A 17,809-nucleotide genomic window follows, 5' to 3' on the forward strand; every position below is an offset into this window, starting at 1 on the left:
CATCCATATTCACAATATTTTGAAGGAAGCTTAGCAGTCCGTTGATTTATCTGGGATGAGCGAGTGGTCTCAGTTCTATTCCTATTAGAATTGAAACCATCATCTTCAACCATTTATGTTTTAGCATCATCTTTAAGATACTGGGCAAATATTGACCAAATAATTGCCACCGTATTCTGAGAGAGCGCTAAACATCAGTGTCTTCATTTGGTGTGTGAGGTAGCTCAGCCACTGAAGTGTTGAGACTTATGTTTTTTTAATTTGAATACCTCGGGATTGTCACTGAAGTATTAACACTACGAAATGAAAGGGATCTCAGACTCTGAGCAGGCACTGTTCTTGATGGGTTCTGTCCACAGAAAGAGTTGTCTCTCCCAGAGCTCTGCAATTGTGACTCATTTTCAAAACACAGAGACAAGTAAGTCTGAGCAATTGTGATTCCGTCCTGTACAATTTAGCTGATATATTCCAAATATTGGAGAGATATTAATTTTTTATAGCATAGAAATGTAGTCCGAGCTACACACAAAACTGTTGAAATTTTGGACTCATATTTAGTCATTCTAAGGCATTTTCATCATTCCTGGAAAGGGATCATTCTTGTAGATAACTCAAGCACAAAGGAGGTTTCCTTGAGTTGTTCACTGCCCACATTTTGATATGAATGTTTTATTCCTTATTGTTTTATTACATTTGTTTCACATTGAAAGGGAAATGTGAAATTCACTTCAGCAGTCCCATTTAAGGCAATAGGATTTTATCCCTCATGGCATAGGAGTTGTTCCCATCTGCCTCTGCATTGGAAAACACATAGTTAACGTTCAAAAATATTCTTAAAATTATGACTTTTGAGTCACATGGTAATGGAATATGATGTGCTACTTAGATAAGAAAAATATTTCTATTTATTTTCATATTTCTTATTTTTCTCGCATTGTAACTTGTGGTGATAAAGCACAAGGTTATATCAGTTCAGATGATCACAAACATAACCTTTCATTGTATGTCGTCTCAAAGAAAGAGAATGACCTCAAACTTCTCTATTATGAAAGCTTTTTCCTGAACAGATTCTTCACATTTTCTTTTTTTACCTTTTCAGTGAATAGTGTGCAGTATAATCCACCAGATTAGAGCCTTTCTGGATAGCCTTAGAAATACAGTTATCTCCAGTGTCTTCTCAACAGGGAAAAAAATAAAAAGAAAGGAAGATTAATATGTCATTCGTTACCAATATTTATTCAATTACTTACATTTACAACATACACAGGTTTGTAATATTAAAATATATGTAATTTTTCCCCATTAAAACGATCTCATATTTAAGTGTTCCTGAAACTTATGCTGTGGCTTCTGACCTTCCTGAAAGATAGAGAAGGGGTAGTAAATCAATTATTCCCTAATGTATAAGACTTAGAATTACACAATCATAGAACCCCTTGGTTGGAAAAGACCTTTTTGATCATCAAGCCCCGCCATAACTCTCCACTACCAAACCATTTTGCTGAGCACTTCATCTATCCATCTTTTAAATCTCTGCAGGGATGGGGACTCAACCACCTCCCTGGGCATCCTCTGCCAGGGTCTGAGAACCCTTTCAGTGAAGAAATTTGTCCTAATGTCACACAGAATCACACAGAATCACCAGGTTGGAAAGGACCCATTGGATCATTGAGTCCAACCATTCCTAACACTCCCTTAAACCATGTCCCTCAGCACTTCATCCACCCGTTCCTTAAACACCTCCAGGGAAGGTGACTCGACCACCTCCCTGGGCAGCCTCTGCCAGTGCCCAATGACTCTTTCTGTGAAGAATTTTTTTCTGATATCCAACCTGAACCTCCCCTGACGGAGCTTCAGGCCATTCCCTCTTGTCCTGTCCCCTGTCACTTGTCCAATCAGTACTTCTTGTGGTACAATTTGAGGATATTCCGTCTCATTCCATCACGTATTGCTTGGGAAAAGAGACCAACGCACACCACTCTACCTCCTTTCAGGCAGTTATAGAGAGTGATAAGGTCTCCCCTCAGCCTCCTCTTCTCCAGGCTAAACAACCCCAATTCCCTCAGTTCTCCTCATTAGACTTGTTCTCCAGAACACAGAATCATAGAAGACTTGAAGACTTTGTCTTTCCTTCTCTTTCTTCCAGTATCAGTCCAGCTGTGCAAATGTTATGTAGGTCAAAACCTAACAGATCCAGCTGACCTGCATTGTGTTCTGTTTATGCCATTGTGTTTCTCAGGCCTCACATGTATTTTGCACGAAGCTGTCCTTGGATTGGTAGACAAATCCAAGCCTCCCTCACAGGTACTACATGCTGATCTGAGCCATGTGAAGGATACAAGTGCATATTTAGGCATGATTAACAAATTTTAAGGCCTTCAGGGATTTGACCAATGCATGAAAACCCTATTCTCATTTCTCCACTTATGTTTGACGGAAAGACACGTGAACTTTCCTGCATTTGGGGCACAACAACTCTGTGCAGTGCTACAGACTGGAAGAGTGGCTGGAGAGCTGTACAGAGGAGAAGGACCTGGGGGTAATGGTTGACAGCGACTGAACATGAGCCAGCAGTGTGCCCAGGTGGCCAAGAAGGCCAATGGCATCTTGGCTTGGATCAGAAACGGTGTGACCAGCAGGTCCAGGGAGGTTATTCTCCCTCTGTACTCAGCACTGGTGAGACCACACCTTGAGTACTGTGTTCAGTTCTGGACCCCTCACCACAAGGAGGATGTTGAGGCTCTGGAGTGTGTCCAGAGAAGAGCAACAAAGCTGGTGAGGGGACTGGAGAACAAGTCTGACGAGGAGCGGCTGAGAGAGCTGGGGTTGTTTAGCCTGGAGAAGAGGAGGCTGAGGGGAGACCTTATTGCTCTCTGCAACTACCTGAAAGGAGGTTGTGGAGAGGAGGGAGCTGGGCTCTTCTCCCAAGTAACTGAGGACAGGAATGGCCTCAAGCTCCGCCAGGGGAGGGTCAGGCTGGATATCAGAAAAAAATTCTTCACAGCAAGAGTCATTGGGCACTGGAACAGCTGCTCAGGGAGGGGGGGGTATTTAAAAGATGGAGGTATTTAAAAGATGAGTAGATGAGGTGCTCAGGAACATGGTTTAGTGCCTGATAGGAATGGTTGGACTCGATGATCCTGGAGGTCTTTTCCAACCTGGTGATTCTGTGGTTCTCTCAACCTAATAAAACTTCAGCTCTGCTATTTTGCATATCATGGAACATAGAATATTTCTTTCTCATGGAGATCTAGCTCTATATTAACTGAATTAGTTACTTTTAAAATCCAGTCATTTAATTTCTATCTATATTTTGTGAGGTTAGACATTTTTTCTTAGATGTTTAATCATGAATAATAGTTTGCTAACAATCATTCATGTACAATCGCTTGCCATTTATGTGCACTGTAACTTTAGGTGACATACTTTAACTGTAGTCCATGTTCTTCTGTTTCTGTGATCTATTTTTTCAACAGAGTGCTCATCTAAAGGGAAAATAATGTGTGATTTGCATTAAGCTTCCTTAGATAAAATTCTACTTCAGCTGAATAAAGATCTCCTCATCCTCCAAGTATAGCAGTAGTTCTCTTTTTCACCTAAATATGATAAAATATTCAGTGGTTCATTTACTATTATTCAGATTTCTGTTACATCTGAAAATGTTTTTGAGACTATTTTAAAAATCAAGGCTGAACTTTAAAGGCTGTACAAGAGCAAATTATTTTAGAATGTAATAAAATAAATTTAATATTAATATATAATATTTTAGAATGTAATATTGCATCATTTTTTACTACTTTTACAGAGTTTACGTCTGAGAAATATGTTATGCTCAAAGTATTGGTTATCATTTGGTATTGATTCCCACTCAGATCTAGAAGAAAAGATGCAGCGACTACACCGGAATTCCATTGTCTCTCTTCTTTTTCTACTGAGACTTATGATTTTTTGTACCAGCCCAGTGCTTTCAAAAATGTAGTTATTGGAGGAAAAAAAATTATTTTGTATTGTTCCCATCAGAATAAAAGATATTTACAGTAAAAAAAACCCAGACATATGCAGTCCACCTATTCAATTCAGTTGTGGTCCATGTATATTCGTTTTGTATTAACTAGCATACAATATAACCTCATTTTTAGACCATGTTTTTCCAAACAATTAATATGGAAGCTCCAAGTACAATACCCACTATGGAAAATACATCTGCCCCCCTGTTTCATAGTGATGACTCAAAAAAAAGATTTCCCATCTGAACTAATGGCTTGAGGGTGGTTCAGGTTTTTTGTTTATTTTATTTTTTTATATATAAATTTGTTTTGTTTGTGATTCTACACTAAATTCAAGTGAAAACTTTCCTAAGGACTTTCCCTTCTGAGTCACATCTACAGCTTTATATTTAACTAAAAGAATGTAAAGAATGAAATCCTATTTTTTCATCATGTCTGTCCTACTTTAACGCAAAATCAGTCTCTGCAGAAGTGTCTTAAAATTCAATTTAGTATTTGTTCTGTTTCTAGTCTAGTGGATCTAACTGACTTAGATGGAACAGATGCAAATAAAGTAGCTCTGATGTTTAAAATGGCAACATTATATTGTTAGAACATAGACACTACTGCAATCTGAGATGCTCTCAAAGTTCCCCATAACCACAGGGTGCCAGCAGAGAACAGACCCACAGGACACGTGTCCCCTTGTGGATCCACAGCAGGTCACCAGGTGAGACATTTAATAACCGACTGTAGCCCTGGATGACCAATGGGACCAGTGCTTTCATCAATGATATAGACAGTGAGATCAAGTGCACCCTCAGCAAGTTTGCAGATGACACCAAGCTGAGTGGTGCAGTTGTCACACCAGAAGGATGGAATGTCATTCGGAGGAACCTGGACAAGTTGGAGAAGTGGGGCTGTGTGAACCTCATGAGGTTCAACAAGGCCAAGTGTAAGGTCCTATGCCTGGATTGGGGCAATCCCCAGTTTCAATACAGGGCGGGGAATGATGTGATTGGGAGCAGCCCTAAGGAGAAGGACTTGGGGTGCTGATTGATGAGAAGCTTGACATGAGCTGGCAATGTGCACTCGCAGCCCAGAAGGCCAACCGTGTCCTGGGCTGCATCCAAAGCAGCGTGGCCAGCAGGGAGGGAGGGGATTATGCCCCTCTGTTCCTCTCTTGTAAGGCCTCATCTGGAGTATTGTGTCCACTTCTGGAATCCTCAACATAAGAAGGACATGGAACTGTTGGAATGGGTCCAGAGGAGGGCTACACAGACAATCAGAAGGCTGGAGCACCTCCACTTTGAGGACACTCTGAGAGAGTTGGTGATGTTCAGGCTGGAGGAGAGAAGGGTCTGGGAACACCTTATAGTAGCCTTCCAGTAACCAAAGGGGCTGGAGGAAAGCTGGAGAGGGACTGCTTACAAGGGCCTGGAGTGATAGGACAAGGGGCAATGGGTATAAATTTTGAGAGGGGAAGAATTAGACTACACATGCACTGCCACTTAGATTACTGCCCTGCCATCATCTCTGAGGTATCATCAGATCTTACAAGCATTGGATTAGAATGAGACACCTCCAAGATAAATCTGTGCAGCTGCAGGAGCTATTTTTAATAGCAGATTACATTGTTTCGTACTATTTATTGGCAACTCGAGTATGGCATGAAGGACAATCTGTTAATAGGCTGAGAGAGTTGGGGTTGTTCAGTGTGGAAAAGAGGAGGCTCCAAGGAGACCCTAGAGCCACCTTCAAGTGCCTGAAAGGGGCTACAAGAAAGCTGAGGAGGGGCTGTTTACAAAGGCTTGGAGTGATAGGAAGAGGGGCAATGGGTATAAACTGGAGAGGGGAAGATTTAGACTGGACATAAGGAGGAATTTCTTCACCATGAGGGTGGTGAGGCCCTGGCCCAGGTTGCCCAGGGAAGCTGTGGCTGCCCCATCCCTGGAGGGGTTCCAGGCCAGGTTGGATGGGCCTTGGGCAGCCTGAGCCAGTGGGAGGTGTCCCTGCCCATGGCAGAGGGGTTGGGACTTGTTGGGCTTTAAGGTCCCTTCCAACTCAGACCATTCCATGCAACTACAATTCTATTCTATGACTGAACATAGTGATTTGCAGTCTAGGAAAGAAATCCAGAAATCATGTTTGTAAACATGCCACCTGACTTATGAATGTCACTAAGAAAGTCAAATCACTCCTATTTCAAAGAATACATAATTGTGATACATTACACATAGAGTTTTCTTTTGTGAATTTATGAAGCTGCTGTTTAATATAAAACACCCATGAAATAATTCTCTCCAAAGTCAGATAGTCTATTTTGCACATAAAAAGAGATTAAGCTAAACTGCCATTGCTGAACTGTCTGCAGTGCCAGTGCATTTTCAGCTTAACAGTAATCACCAACAAAAGAATATAACATGTATTTTTTCTGTTTCTTACCAAAGAGGGTGTCTTTGCCTATCTGAAGGAAAGAAAAGAAAACAGCTGTGAAGGCTATAGTTGCTGAAATTCCCAAAATAATGAACACTTTCATCTACAAGAAAGAAGAGGTAATTGTTGACAAAAGACACACCTTCATCTCCAAATACTATAAATAATTTCTGACATATGGTCAATTTTACTTTTAAATTAGATTTAGAGCCATATGTTTGGTATGTTTGTGAAGTTCAAAATACTAATTTTTAGAAATTAATGTCATTAACTTTTTCTCTTTTCCTTCCTTCCTTCCTTCCTTCCTTCCTTCCTTCCTTCCTTCCTTCCTTCCTTCCTTCCTTCCTTCCTTCTTATTTTTTTAATTTTAAGAAGCATCTAGCACGAGGATATACATCACTTTATGTACAATACAATATATTCTGACAATTTTAGCATCATTTAGCCTATATATTAGATATTCAGCAATATTTTACCATTCATTTTGAACTTCTCAGTGTACTTCCATGACTTGATTGCAAGTCATGGAAGTACACAGTCATTGCATATAGGATAGTGAAACTCGTCAAACTAACAGTAACATTGATCAGACTCCTCTGTATTCCTATCCTGTGTGATAACAAAGCAGCACAGGGAACACACTCCCATGGCGAACATAAGCTGCATTCTCCTTCTCAGTGCACTGGTTTTCTGTAGTTATTCTGTAGTTAACTATAGTTATTACAGCAGTACAAATTATATATCCAAGAGGTAACATTTTCCTCATGTTGATTAGAGACCGACAGATTTTAAATACTACTTCGTAGATATTCTATCAACATAAGAAAATTAATAAATCACCTCTAAAGTTTCAAGAAAGCAACATTGCCCTTAGAAACTCAATGTGAGAACACCCCTTCTTTTTATATTTCATGAGTCAATATGATGAATTTCTCCTGGAAAATGGAAAGCAAAAGTTTTATAGCCTGACCTTTTTTCTATTGAGGAGATTATCTTCTGTGGTTCTGTACTTCATAGGTGGCAGCAACTGTTCTGAAATCTGAAAGTGAAGTACTTTGCAGGGGCCCAGCTTACGCTACCAGCTTTATACACCGGTACTCACTCAAGCCTTAAAAGTGCAAATGATTTCAAAATCTTTTGGTCACAGCATGTTCCCACAAAACAGAAACTGACGTTAATACTTGACTTAGAATCAAGAGCTACCTGCATAATCAGTTCTGATATTAGAAATGGAAGAAATATCAAAAAAATGTGAAGGACGAAGGTTCAGACTTAAAAAAAAATATTGCCGAGTTATGTAGTAAAGTAAATTCTTGGTTTAATTTTCATTAGTTGTCTTTGTGCATGTATGGACACAGAAGTCATCTTTGTGTCCTGTTTTATGTGTTCTAGCACTGGCATGTTACCAAAATGACCTACTCAAACTCAAATCATAACCCCCCAGATTGCCACCCAACTGCAGCACTTTTTATTTGGTTTTGTTATCTTGGATAATTTATGTCATAGTTCAGAGCCTACCTATTTTTATTTAGTTTTATTTAGTTTTATTTAGTTTTATTTTATTTTTAGTTTTTATTTACGCTTTTTCAACTCTATTGCTTCTCTAAAGCCAGTATTTTGACCTAAAGACTTTAAGTGGCTGTTTTTTCCCATTTCCTGCATAGGCAGAGAGATCAAAATCATAGCTGGGGTCAAGACTGAGGATTCCATTTCATCTTTGTTGATCTCGACAGGGAGATCACAAGGTGGAGACAAAGATCAATGTTTTGATCTCTACCATGGGTGATAAGTAAAGTTGGGACTGGGAAGCAGGGAGCACCATGGCGATGGTGGTGGTGGTATTAGGTGGTAAAGGAAAGAACGTGAGTATGTGAACTAATTGGAGGAGAAACTTAAAATTCTTATTATAGCAAACTGTACCTCAGGAATATCATCCATAATCCTGTTCCCAGCAAAGGTGAGTGGACGTGGGTGAAAAGTAAGCAGAGAGTAAAGGGAAACAGACCTCTCTTGGAAAAGTATGTTGGAGGCTCTAAGATTGCAGACAAGGAGTCAAACTTGCAATACCTCTCACAGCCCAGTCCAAATTGCAAATCTTTTAAGGTTGTTTCCTTACATAAGAAAATATAATGAAGATTGAATTCTTCCATGGAGCAGCAAAGCATTGAGAAAAGCAAATCCACACCAAACACCTAACAGAATAAGGGGCTTTCACCTATATCCTCCTGTACACTTCATGAGGGTCCAAGGTTTCATTTCTGAGACTTGAGGGGTTTTCTTAAAGTGAAAAATGGGTCTGATTGTCTCTGCAATTTCACAGTAAAAGATCAAAGCTTCTCCATATACGTCAAAAAGAGCTTACCTACACCAAGTTTTGTGAAAATGAGGATCCCAACCTTTTCTCATTGGTTGCAGCTGAAGTATTTGTTAACCGTTGGCTTTAAATAGTTACATGCAGTAAATCGATCCGTGATGAAAAATCTGAATGGCAGTAAGTATTTTGTGTTTTCCTGATTTTAATACAAGAGTATAAATATTTACACCCCCACTGACTCTCAAACACCATTTTAGTTTGAAGATGTGGGAAATCTTATTTACACTGGATGGATACAAAGAGACGTAGTTGTATTCCCGTTCTTACTGGAGCTCATTCAGGATTCTGCTTTCGAAGTCTGCTTAAAGTGAATTAAGAGAGGAAGTTTAGTGGTTCAAGAACAACCTTATTTTTTTTAATCCAAGATTCATACATTGTCTACACGCCAGCACAGATAATTTGGATTAATATCTTGTTAAATGCATTGCCTGTGTTTTGGATTTTCTGTTAGCTGCTTGTCTTCAGCTATTCTTTATGCAGAAAGAGTGTCAGACCTTTCTAGCGAGGGAACTGCATGGATTGACGACTGCCTAAACACAGAGTACAAGTATAAAACAATCCTTATGCTAAACATCACGCTTAAGAAAAGCAGCAATGAACCATAACAGTTAACTATATTGATGTTATTAACTTTTAAATTGACTTATACAGTTTGTTCTGTTACCAGGATTTTAATTTGCACATGAACAGTACTGTTCCTGTGTTCTTAAAAGTTAAAAGTAAAGATTAAAAGATTTACATATAAAGTAAATCTTTGAGTTGTTGATAAAAAGATAAATTCTGTTCAAGGGAATAACCCAAAAGAATGGAATTTCAGATATTCACACCTATAAATTTCTGTAGACTTACTATTATAATCAGAAAAAAACAATGCATACTTAAAATATTTTGCAATTTCAACTGATGTTTGATGCAGGGAACAGAGACATTTCTATAACCTCAGAATGCGCTGTAACATCCTACAGCCCTGCCCTGCTCTCTGAGGTATCATCAGATCTTACAAGCATTGGATTAGAATGAGACACCTCCAAGATAAATCTGTGCAGCTGCAGGAGCTATTTTTAATAGTAGATTACATTGTTTTCTACTGTTTAGTGGCAACTCGAGTATGACATGAATGACCATCTGTTAATAGGCTGAGAGAGTTGGGGTTGTTCAGCCTGGAGAAGAGAAGGCTTCAAGGAGACCTTAGAGCCACCTTCAAGTGCCTGAAAGGGTCTACAAGAAAGCTGAGGAGGGGCTATTTACAAAGGCTTATAGCGACAGGAAGAGGGGCAATGGGTATAAACTGGAGAGGGGAAGATTTAGACTGGACATAATGAGGAATTTCTTCACCATGAGAGTGGTGAGGCCCTGGCCCAGGTTGCCCAGGGAAGCTGTGGCTGCTCCATCCCTGGAGGTGTTCCAGGCCAGGTTGGATGGGCCTTGGGCAGCCTGAGCCAGTGGGAGGTGTCCCTGCCCATGGCAGGGGGGTTGGAACTGGGTGATCTTTAAGGTCGCTTCCAACCCAAACTGTTCTATGAGTCTATGATTCTATTATGGATGTCTTAATTTGTAATAGAATAATCAAAATCAGTATCTTTCGTAAGAGCACAGGCAAACAGTGCATATAACTGTACAATGCTCCAACAGAAACCATTCTGCTGAAGTTGCAGCTTAACATCATACCAACAACAACAATTAGTCTCATTACAGTTAGTTCAGCAAAATATCACCAGATGGAAAAAATGCAAGAAAAGATGAAAGAAAAGTAGTTTACTAGGACAGATCAGTTCAGCTGAGTTTCATCGATACCATGAGTTCCAGTCATTTTAAGCATTTATTTTTTTTTTAGAGTGAATTCCATTTTATTAGAATCATTGTCTTTCTTTAGTTAGAGACTTTGTAGAGGTCTCTGAAGCCAGAAATAGGATGGAAAGGGTGAATAGGTAATGATCACTCATTAACTATTCCAGTACTAAGGGTCAAGCAGGTGACAGGTTGAAAACAAAGAAATTATTTAGATAAGGCAATTATTTAGATAATTATTTAGGCAATTATTTAGATAAGACAGTTCCACCATGGAACAGCTAGCAGCAACAAGCTGTGGCAAAAAAAATATTTTTTATGAATACTTAGAAATATTTTGATGATTTTGTAGAATAAAAATATATTAAAGCCCATGAGATTCAAGATTTGAGTCAGGAACACTCTGAATCACAAATATGGATTTTTTCTCCTTCTTATTTCACAGGCACCAACTGTTACTTTTTGTCAAGTGCAAAATACAGAGCTAAATGGCTCTTAGAATTACTTTCTCTGGTTTATGTTTAGACTTGCAGCTTAGCATAACTGGCTAACGGTAAACTTAATGTCTTAAATTAAAGGATAAATAAGAAGTGAAAAAATACAGTTAGATATAGTGGCCAAATAATTCTATATAAACTAAATAGTTCAGACATTGTTTCAATCTTTTTAAAATACATGAAGAATAGTTTGGGAGGGGGAAGTTATTTAATTTTCCTCTGTGATTAAATTGTTGTCATATGATTAACAAATAGCTAAGAAGATCAGAAAACAGACAGAAGCAGTCCAGCAAATAACTAACTGGCAGTCTGCAGTAACCGACAGATTAGCAGTAAGCACTTACAAGAAAAAAAGGAAGAGAAGAGCTTTGAACCTTTACTATTGGAATAAATAAGCTTGAAGAAGGAACAAGCAGCTTGCTGATCTGGAAAAGTGTGATGGTTTGTGTCTGTATAAACTATTTATCCATTCGGATGACTCAGTGTCTGGTTTTCCAAATGCCATTCTTGTTTTCTACAATAATGTCTCTGAAGATTAGTTACGGTCTCATCCCTAAGAAGAAAAGTTGTCTCAGGCTGGTGGAATGTATCTTCAATTCTTATCTTACCAATGGTTTGTCTTGAGTAAGTCCAACAGGGTTTGGTCATTATCTACTAATTTTGATGTACAATGTCGAAATTATGTTCTCAGATAAATTATCTCTCTCAGAAACAGGTGGAATATAACATGGAAATAATTAGGATTACTGGAATCCAATGAACATTAACTGAATAAATTGACAGACCATGACATTGTATTGTGAAAATGTTGATTTCAACCCAAATTGACATTATACCTCTTGAAAGCAAAGAGTATTTAAAACTCAAGTTACAATAATTATCGCTTATAATTTTATTTTTATTTTTTTTTCAAAAATGCTGTGGTTTATTAAACTTTGTGATAAATGCAGAACAAGACTTTGTAAAGGTAATTTTAACTGCAGGGGGTAGTCCACTCAATTTCTTGTGTCTGAATTCATGCCAACCCCGCATATCACTGTTTGAAAACTCTGCTTTAACTAAAGTGCACATTATGATTTATGTGGAAGGATGTGGAACAGATGAACAATTTTTAAGGTCTTTAGAAGGTCTGAAATTCAGTGGCTTGAATCACAACAACTTTTCTTTTTAAAGTGAGACAGAAAATTCATCTTTTTTGTGATAAAGCACTGATTTCAAGCTCAGTGTCTTTCAGACAGATCATTTTAATGGTAAACTTAATGGTGAGATTTTTGCCTTCTTACAATGTGTGGTCTTCTTGCAGAGATCTGAAAGGTATTACATAACAAAGTTTATTTCTTGGATTTAATGATGGTAGGTAAAAACATCATATGCCATGTAGCCATCAAACTGATGGAGCAGTAGCAAGATAACAAGCATGATCTTTTGTAACTTTACAGTAAAAAGAAAATGTTTTAGGAAAATAAATACAATGACCACCTAATACAATTATATCAGACCAGTTTTAGTATTCTTCCTGCTGTGAATAAGGCTCTCAACATGGGCAGTGACATATCCACAAGAGGATTTAAGATCCCAGAAGGAAAATTAGGAGGTTCCAGTACTGAGTGATTCATTGCCATACTCAAGAGTGCCCACGGATGGAAGATGTTCCTGTCCTCCTTTTGTAGAGATCTGCAATGAGTGTAATATTCTGTGAATAATTCCCTGGTGGGAAGCAGGATGCATGGATCTCCCACATCAGAGGCTCCTTGGATAATAGTAGGAACCGGACCAGTATCTTTCGCCTCCTGCATTTAAACACCACGTTACTGTGAAAATCCAAAGAGCGGCAACAGATTTTCACTTTGTACCTGTCACTTGAAAGAAGGCAAAGAGGCGGCGCAGTGCTCAAGAAAAGGAGACAGACACCTATAAGAGAAGAATCATGACTAGAGAGAGCCTGCCCTGCAGTGAGAGGTACAAATGCTATACTATGAAGCACATTTTATGGTAGTTGTGTGTTTTCAGCTGTTTTTACTGGTCAGGTATCTCCATATGACAACATTCATGCATCCCATTCTTAAGGGCCTGTCCAAAATGCCTGGGTTTTTCAAGGCTGGATGCCTTTCCCAAAATCAGGCATTGCAGTTGTCAGGGTTGCGATGTGGAAGCCCCTCTGTGAGCACAAACGTTCCAATACTTTGGAGCAGCAGTGCTTGAATTCCTTCTCACACTTAAATGTTTTCTGCTGGTCTCCTTTAGTGAATCGCCTGGTAGGTTGCACTTTCCCAAGCATGGCACTGACTTTCCAAACCTATCGTTTCATTTGAAATTTAATTTTCTATATTAATTAAAACATGAAGGCAATGGTATATATCAACACAGTAATAAATCATTTCAGAGACGGAATTATTAAACAGTTTGGAAAAAGAGGTAATAAAAGGAAACAAACAGACAGTGAAAAATTAGACTTCTATTCAGTAAAGCAAGGAATAAAAGAATCTCTCACGATGGCCACCAGTTCATTAGATAGATTGTTCACTAGGCGCATCCTACATTATAAACACATTTTGTTAATTGAAAAACACATTTTAAATCTAATGAAATACTCTTGAGTTGTTTTCAACCAAGTTCATATTCACTCAAGCAAACGAGCGTGCTTCTGAATTAATCTCCAAGTTTCCATTAGGCTGTCAGAAATCAGGAAAGTAAATGATCTGAAGAAGTTAAATGAAACGTTCTTCACGAGCGCCAATATTAAGAGGTCACACAGCTCTACTCTCTGGGGCATTCAGTGTTCAAGTGAGCCTTATGACTGAGTAATAAAAACATCTTGGCTATTTTGACGTCACGTTAAGGTTTCACAAATCTTGAGCTGTTATTTTTAATACCCCGCTGAGTTTGAAGCATTCTGTAGCAAGATAAAGTATGTTTATGAAAACTCTTAGACTGAACAAACAAAAGAAGTGACAGCTTTCTCATTTTTGTGCTGAAACATCCAGCTGAAAAAGACACATGAGAATTATCAAGCTGGCAGCATTAAATGATAGCTAATAACAAGAACAGATCTTATTATATTTAAAGGAATATTAATGAGAATCACCCTTTTTAAGCAATTAAGCAGAGGTTGCCAGATAGCTGAAGGCATAAGGAAAAGTATGTACGTGAATGCGTGTGTATCTCTATATAGGTGTGTATATTTCTGTATGAAATCACATAGAGATATGCATAACTTGTTTTACTGAAGTCTTCATCTTTCATTGAGGCAAAAATAACAGCATATACTGTGGCAGACTGAAAAATCCAACAAAATTATTTTAATGCAGCCAAATATAAGGCAATGCCATTGAAAATAATTTGTGTAGATAACATATGTGTGATGAGAATCTTACGAAGCTGTGACTCGGGAAGAGAAAATCCATATAAAGACATCATTACTGATATGTTTCTCAACAGACTTTCAGGTTAATGTTCTGGCAAGATTTGTTTGGTTTTTGGTTTAGTATGGTTGACTAGGTGAACACGCTCTTGAGATCTCTTGCAAGGTTTTCATGACTGTCTGGATAACAAGGGTCAGAGGGTTGTCATTTCTATCACAGGGTCTAGTTGGAAGCCTGTGGTCAGCAGTGTTCCCTGAGAGCCTATACTTGGCCCAGTCTTGTTCGACATGTTCAGCAATGCCCTGGGTGAAGGGACGGAGTGCACCTTCAGCAAGTCTGCTGATGATACAAAACTGGAAGGAGTGACTGATCCATCGTAAGGCTGTGCTGCCATTAAGCAAGACCTGGACAGGCTGGAAAATAGGGCAGAGGGAGATCTAATGAAGTCCAACAAAGGCAAGTGCAGAGTCTTGTGCCTAGGGAGGAACAACCCTATGCACCTATGGTTAGGGGTTGACCTGCTGGAAAGCAGGGAGTCCTGGTGGACAAGTTAACTATGACCCAACAATATGCCCTTGCAGCCAAAAAGGCCAATGGTGCATTAAGAAGAGTATGGCTATCAGGTTGAGGAACATTATTTTCCCCCTCCACTCTGCCCTAGTGAGACACAAAAGGACAATTAAAAAAAGAAATAATTGATCTGGTGTCAATGTATGGAGTTGATAAAACTAACAGCAGTTTATTATGTCCACTTCTGAGGTCTGGAGACCATGGGAAGCTTTAACAGCCTGAGGCTGGAAACAGCGAAGGTGCTTAATTTGATGAGGAAATGCTGAGGAGTGATACCTGATGGAGCTGAACATTTGCACTTGGGGAAAAAAACAGTATAACAAGTTGTCAGTTCTGCAGGAAAAGGTGCAACAAGATACAGTATCTGTGGGCTGCGGGTTACAAGGCTGTGCAGTGAGGGAGAAAGGGAAGAAGGAAAGCTTTCTGCACGGGGCTCCAGCCCTCTGGGCATCCCTTGGTTCAGGGTTCTCTCATAATTTCCCGGCAGCTAACACCTACTGTCGCCCTTCCAGTCCTCCCCAGCCTGGTTTCCCACACCCTCAGTGCTACGGGGAGTGAGGAGCTCTGACTGGGCTGACTTTTAAACCACCAGTTTAGCGGAGGGGATAGAATGGTGCACAGTCACCTATTTATGGGTAGTCTGCGATGAGGAATTGCCTGGCAGATAAGCTGCTATCTGCATATTGCTGTGGGTATTTTTACATATTGCTATGAGTACTACAGACAGGAAATACCTAAATCTGTTTTTCCTAACAACGCAGCCCCCTCTTTCTTCACTGAGACCGTCAATCCCTGCGGCACGAGGTAGCTCTCTCCAGGCTGACCGAAAAACAAACCCGTGCCATAGTAAGATCGATGGTGCTTGAAACCAGAATTATTTTCCTCCTGAGAAGATCACAGTTACACCTTCCATCCGAAATAAAGAAATCTGTGTTAATGAGAGAGAAACATATGGAAGAAATGTCCTCTTGTGGGAACCAACTTCTGCAGGTGCTTTTTGGTAGCACATTGGCAATGTTTGCTCTCAAAAAGAGCTCAAACCTTACAGCTCTGTTGTATTACAGAATCACAGAAACACCAGGTTGGAAAGGACCCACTGGATCATCGAGTCCAACCATTCCTAACACTCCCTAAACCATGTCCCTCAGCACTTCATCCACCCGTTTTGCTGAATGCGCTCCGAATACACATCTATGTTAAGGTAATATAACTGCTATAAATCTATACCATGCTTTGAACTCTCTAATTTTGCAGCATTTTGATATCCAGCTTGCTTTCTAGTTTTCAGTAATGTCAAATATGGGTCAAATAAGGCTTAAATAAGGCTGGTAGTGATAGGACGAGGGGCAATGGGTATAAACTGGAGAGGGGCAGATTTAGACTGGACATAAGGAATTTCTTCACCATGAGAGTGGTGAGGCCCTGGCCCAGGTTGCCCAGGGAAGCTGTGGCTGCCCCATCCCTGGAGGTGTTCCAGGCCAGGTTGGATGGGCCTTGGGCAGCCTGAGCCAGTGGGAGGTGTCCCTGCCCAGGGCAGGGGGTGGAACTGGATGGGCTTTAAGGTCTCTCCCAACCCAAACCATTCTATGATTCTATAGGTTGTCATCCAAAAAAAACACACACAGAGGAGATGAGTGCCTTTCTCTGGTAAAATCACACAACGCCAAATGCTAGAGTTTGTATAGAAACACTGGAGATTCTAGAATGGAAAGCTGCTTCTGTGCCGTAAAATGCATGTCAGACACTACGGCTTTCATCCATACTATTGAAAATCTCCTATTCAAATAAAGACTAAACTGCCTGTAACAAACAGAGCCCGGCCCGTGCTGATTCCTCCGCCATGCCTTGGGGCTGTTCAGCAGATGGTTGGCTGGCTTGGGTCAAAACCATATCAGAGATAATTTTCATAATTTTACCTTCGTGATAATCATAACTCAGATCCTGAACATTTCCTGATATAGTTTAACTTACTAGTATTGAAGTAATGAAACCATACTCGCTACAGAAATAGCTGGGAAAAAAAAAACCAAACCCTAATTGATTCCTAATCAGTTTTTCAAGGTGGTTGGATGTGGTCAGCATGGAATACAGAATTATTTTCAACTCTTCACTGTGGGATGGAATCGGCCCAATAATATGCCCAGGTTTTGCTGATGTCCACTTTGTAGGAAAAAATTAACTTCCTAGAGCTCTGATAGGAGGATGCAATTAATCAATTTGGTGTGAGTATTCATCCATAAATAAGGACACACTATGCAAGAGGACCACTAGAACCTTTGGGATGTGACAAATATAATGTAACGCCTTTAAAGGACCATAAATAAGAAATCACTCCTCTACCTGCAGAAGCTATTAAGCAGAGTCTGCAGTTATGTGCATAACTCATACAGACATGTTTATAATCTCCATATATCATTTAAAACCAAATAATATTATGACACCAGGTAGCTTTCCTTGGTACACATAAATCTAGGAATGATGTCTCTATTCTCTTCCCCCTTGAGGCACAGAGAAGTTTAGATCCTCAACTTTTTTTTTCAGCTGTTGCCAAATTGTGATAGCAACTAAGTACCTGAATTTGGTTAATAATAAAATCATCTCAATTTTGTGCCAGTGTAAGAGCACAGCTGCCCAGCAGGGTAACACAGGGCCCAAATAGGCTGTGTTCTGCGGGACTTAATGCTTATTCTCAAATTGTTTCTTGTCAAGTCTGTCTGTAACAGATGAATACATTGGACCACTGTCCCCTGTTGTCATTTGGGCACAGGGGAAAGCTATTTACACACAGGGAAAAGC

At 39.5% G+C, this 17,809-nt stretch overlaps 1 protein-coding gene across 1 annotated transcript in view; it reads right to left on the bottom strand.

The window, feature by feature from the left end:
• The window catches only part of TPO (thyroid peroxidase), a 47,759-nt gene extending 41,234 nt beyond the window's left edge, over positions 1 to 6,525 (bottom strand). Inside the window, exons 1-2 of the mRNA XM_054062971.1 lie at positions 6,432 to 6,525; positions 1,092 to 1,173 (exon numbers count right to left, since the gene is read on the bottom strand). Of these exons, the coding sequence (XP_053918946.1) occupies positions 1,092 to 1,173; positions 6,432 to 6,525 (176 nt within the window). The remainder of the gene's footprint in view (positions 1 to 1,091; positions 1,174 to 6,431) is intronic.
• Positions 6,526 to 17,809: the final 11,284 nt, after the last annotated feature.

This window comes from Cuculus canorus, chromosome 3 (genome assembly GCF_017976375.1).
Source record: "Cuculus canorus isolate bCucCan1 chromosome 3, bCucCan1.pri, whole genome shotgun sequence".
In the NCBI taxonomy this organism is placed as follows: domain Eukaryota; kingdom Metazoa; phylum Chordata; class Aves; order Cuculiformes; family Cuculidae; genus Cuculus; species Cuculus canorus.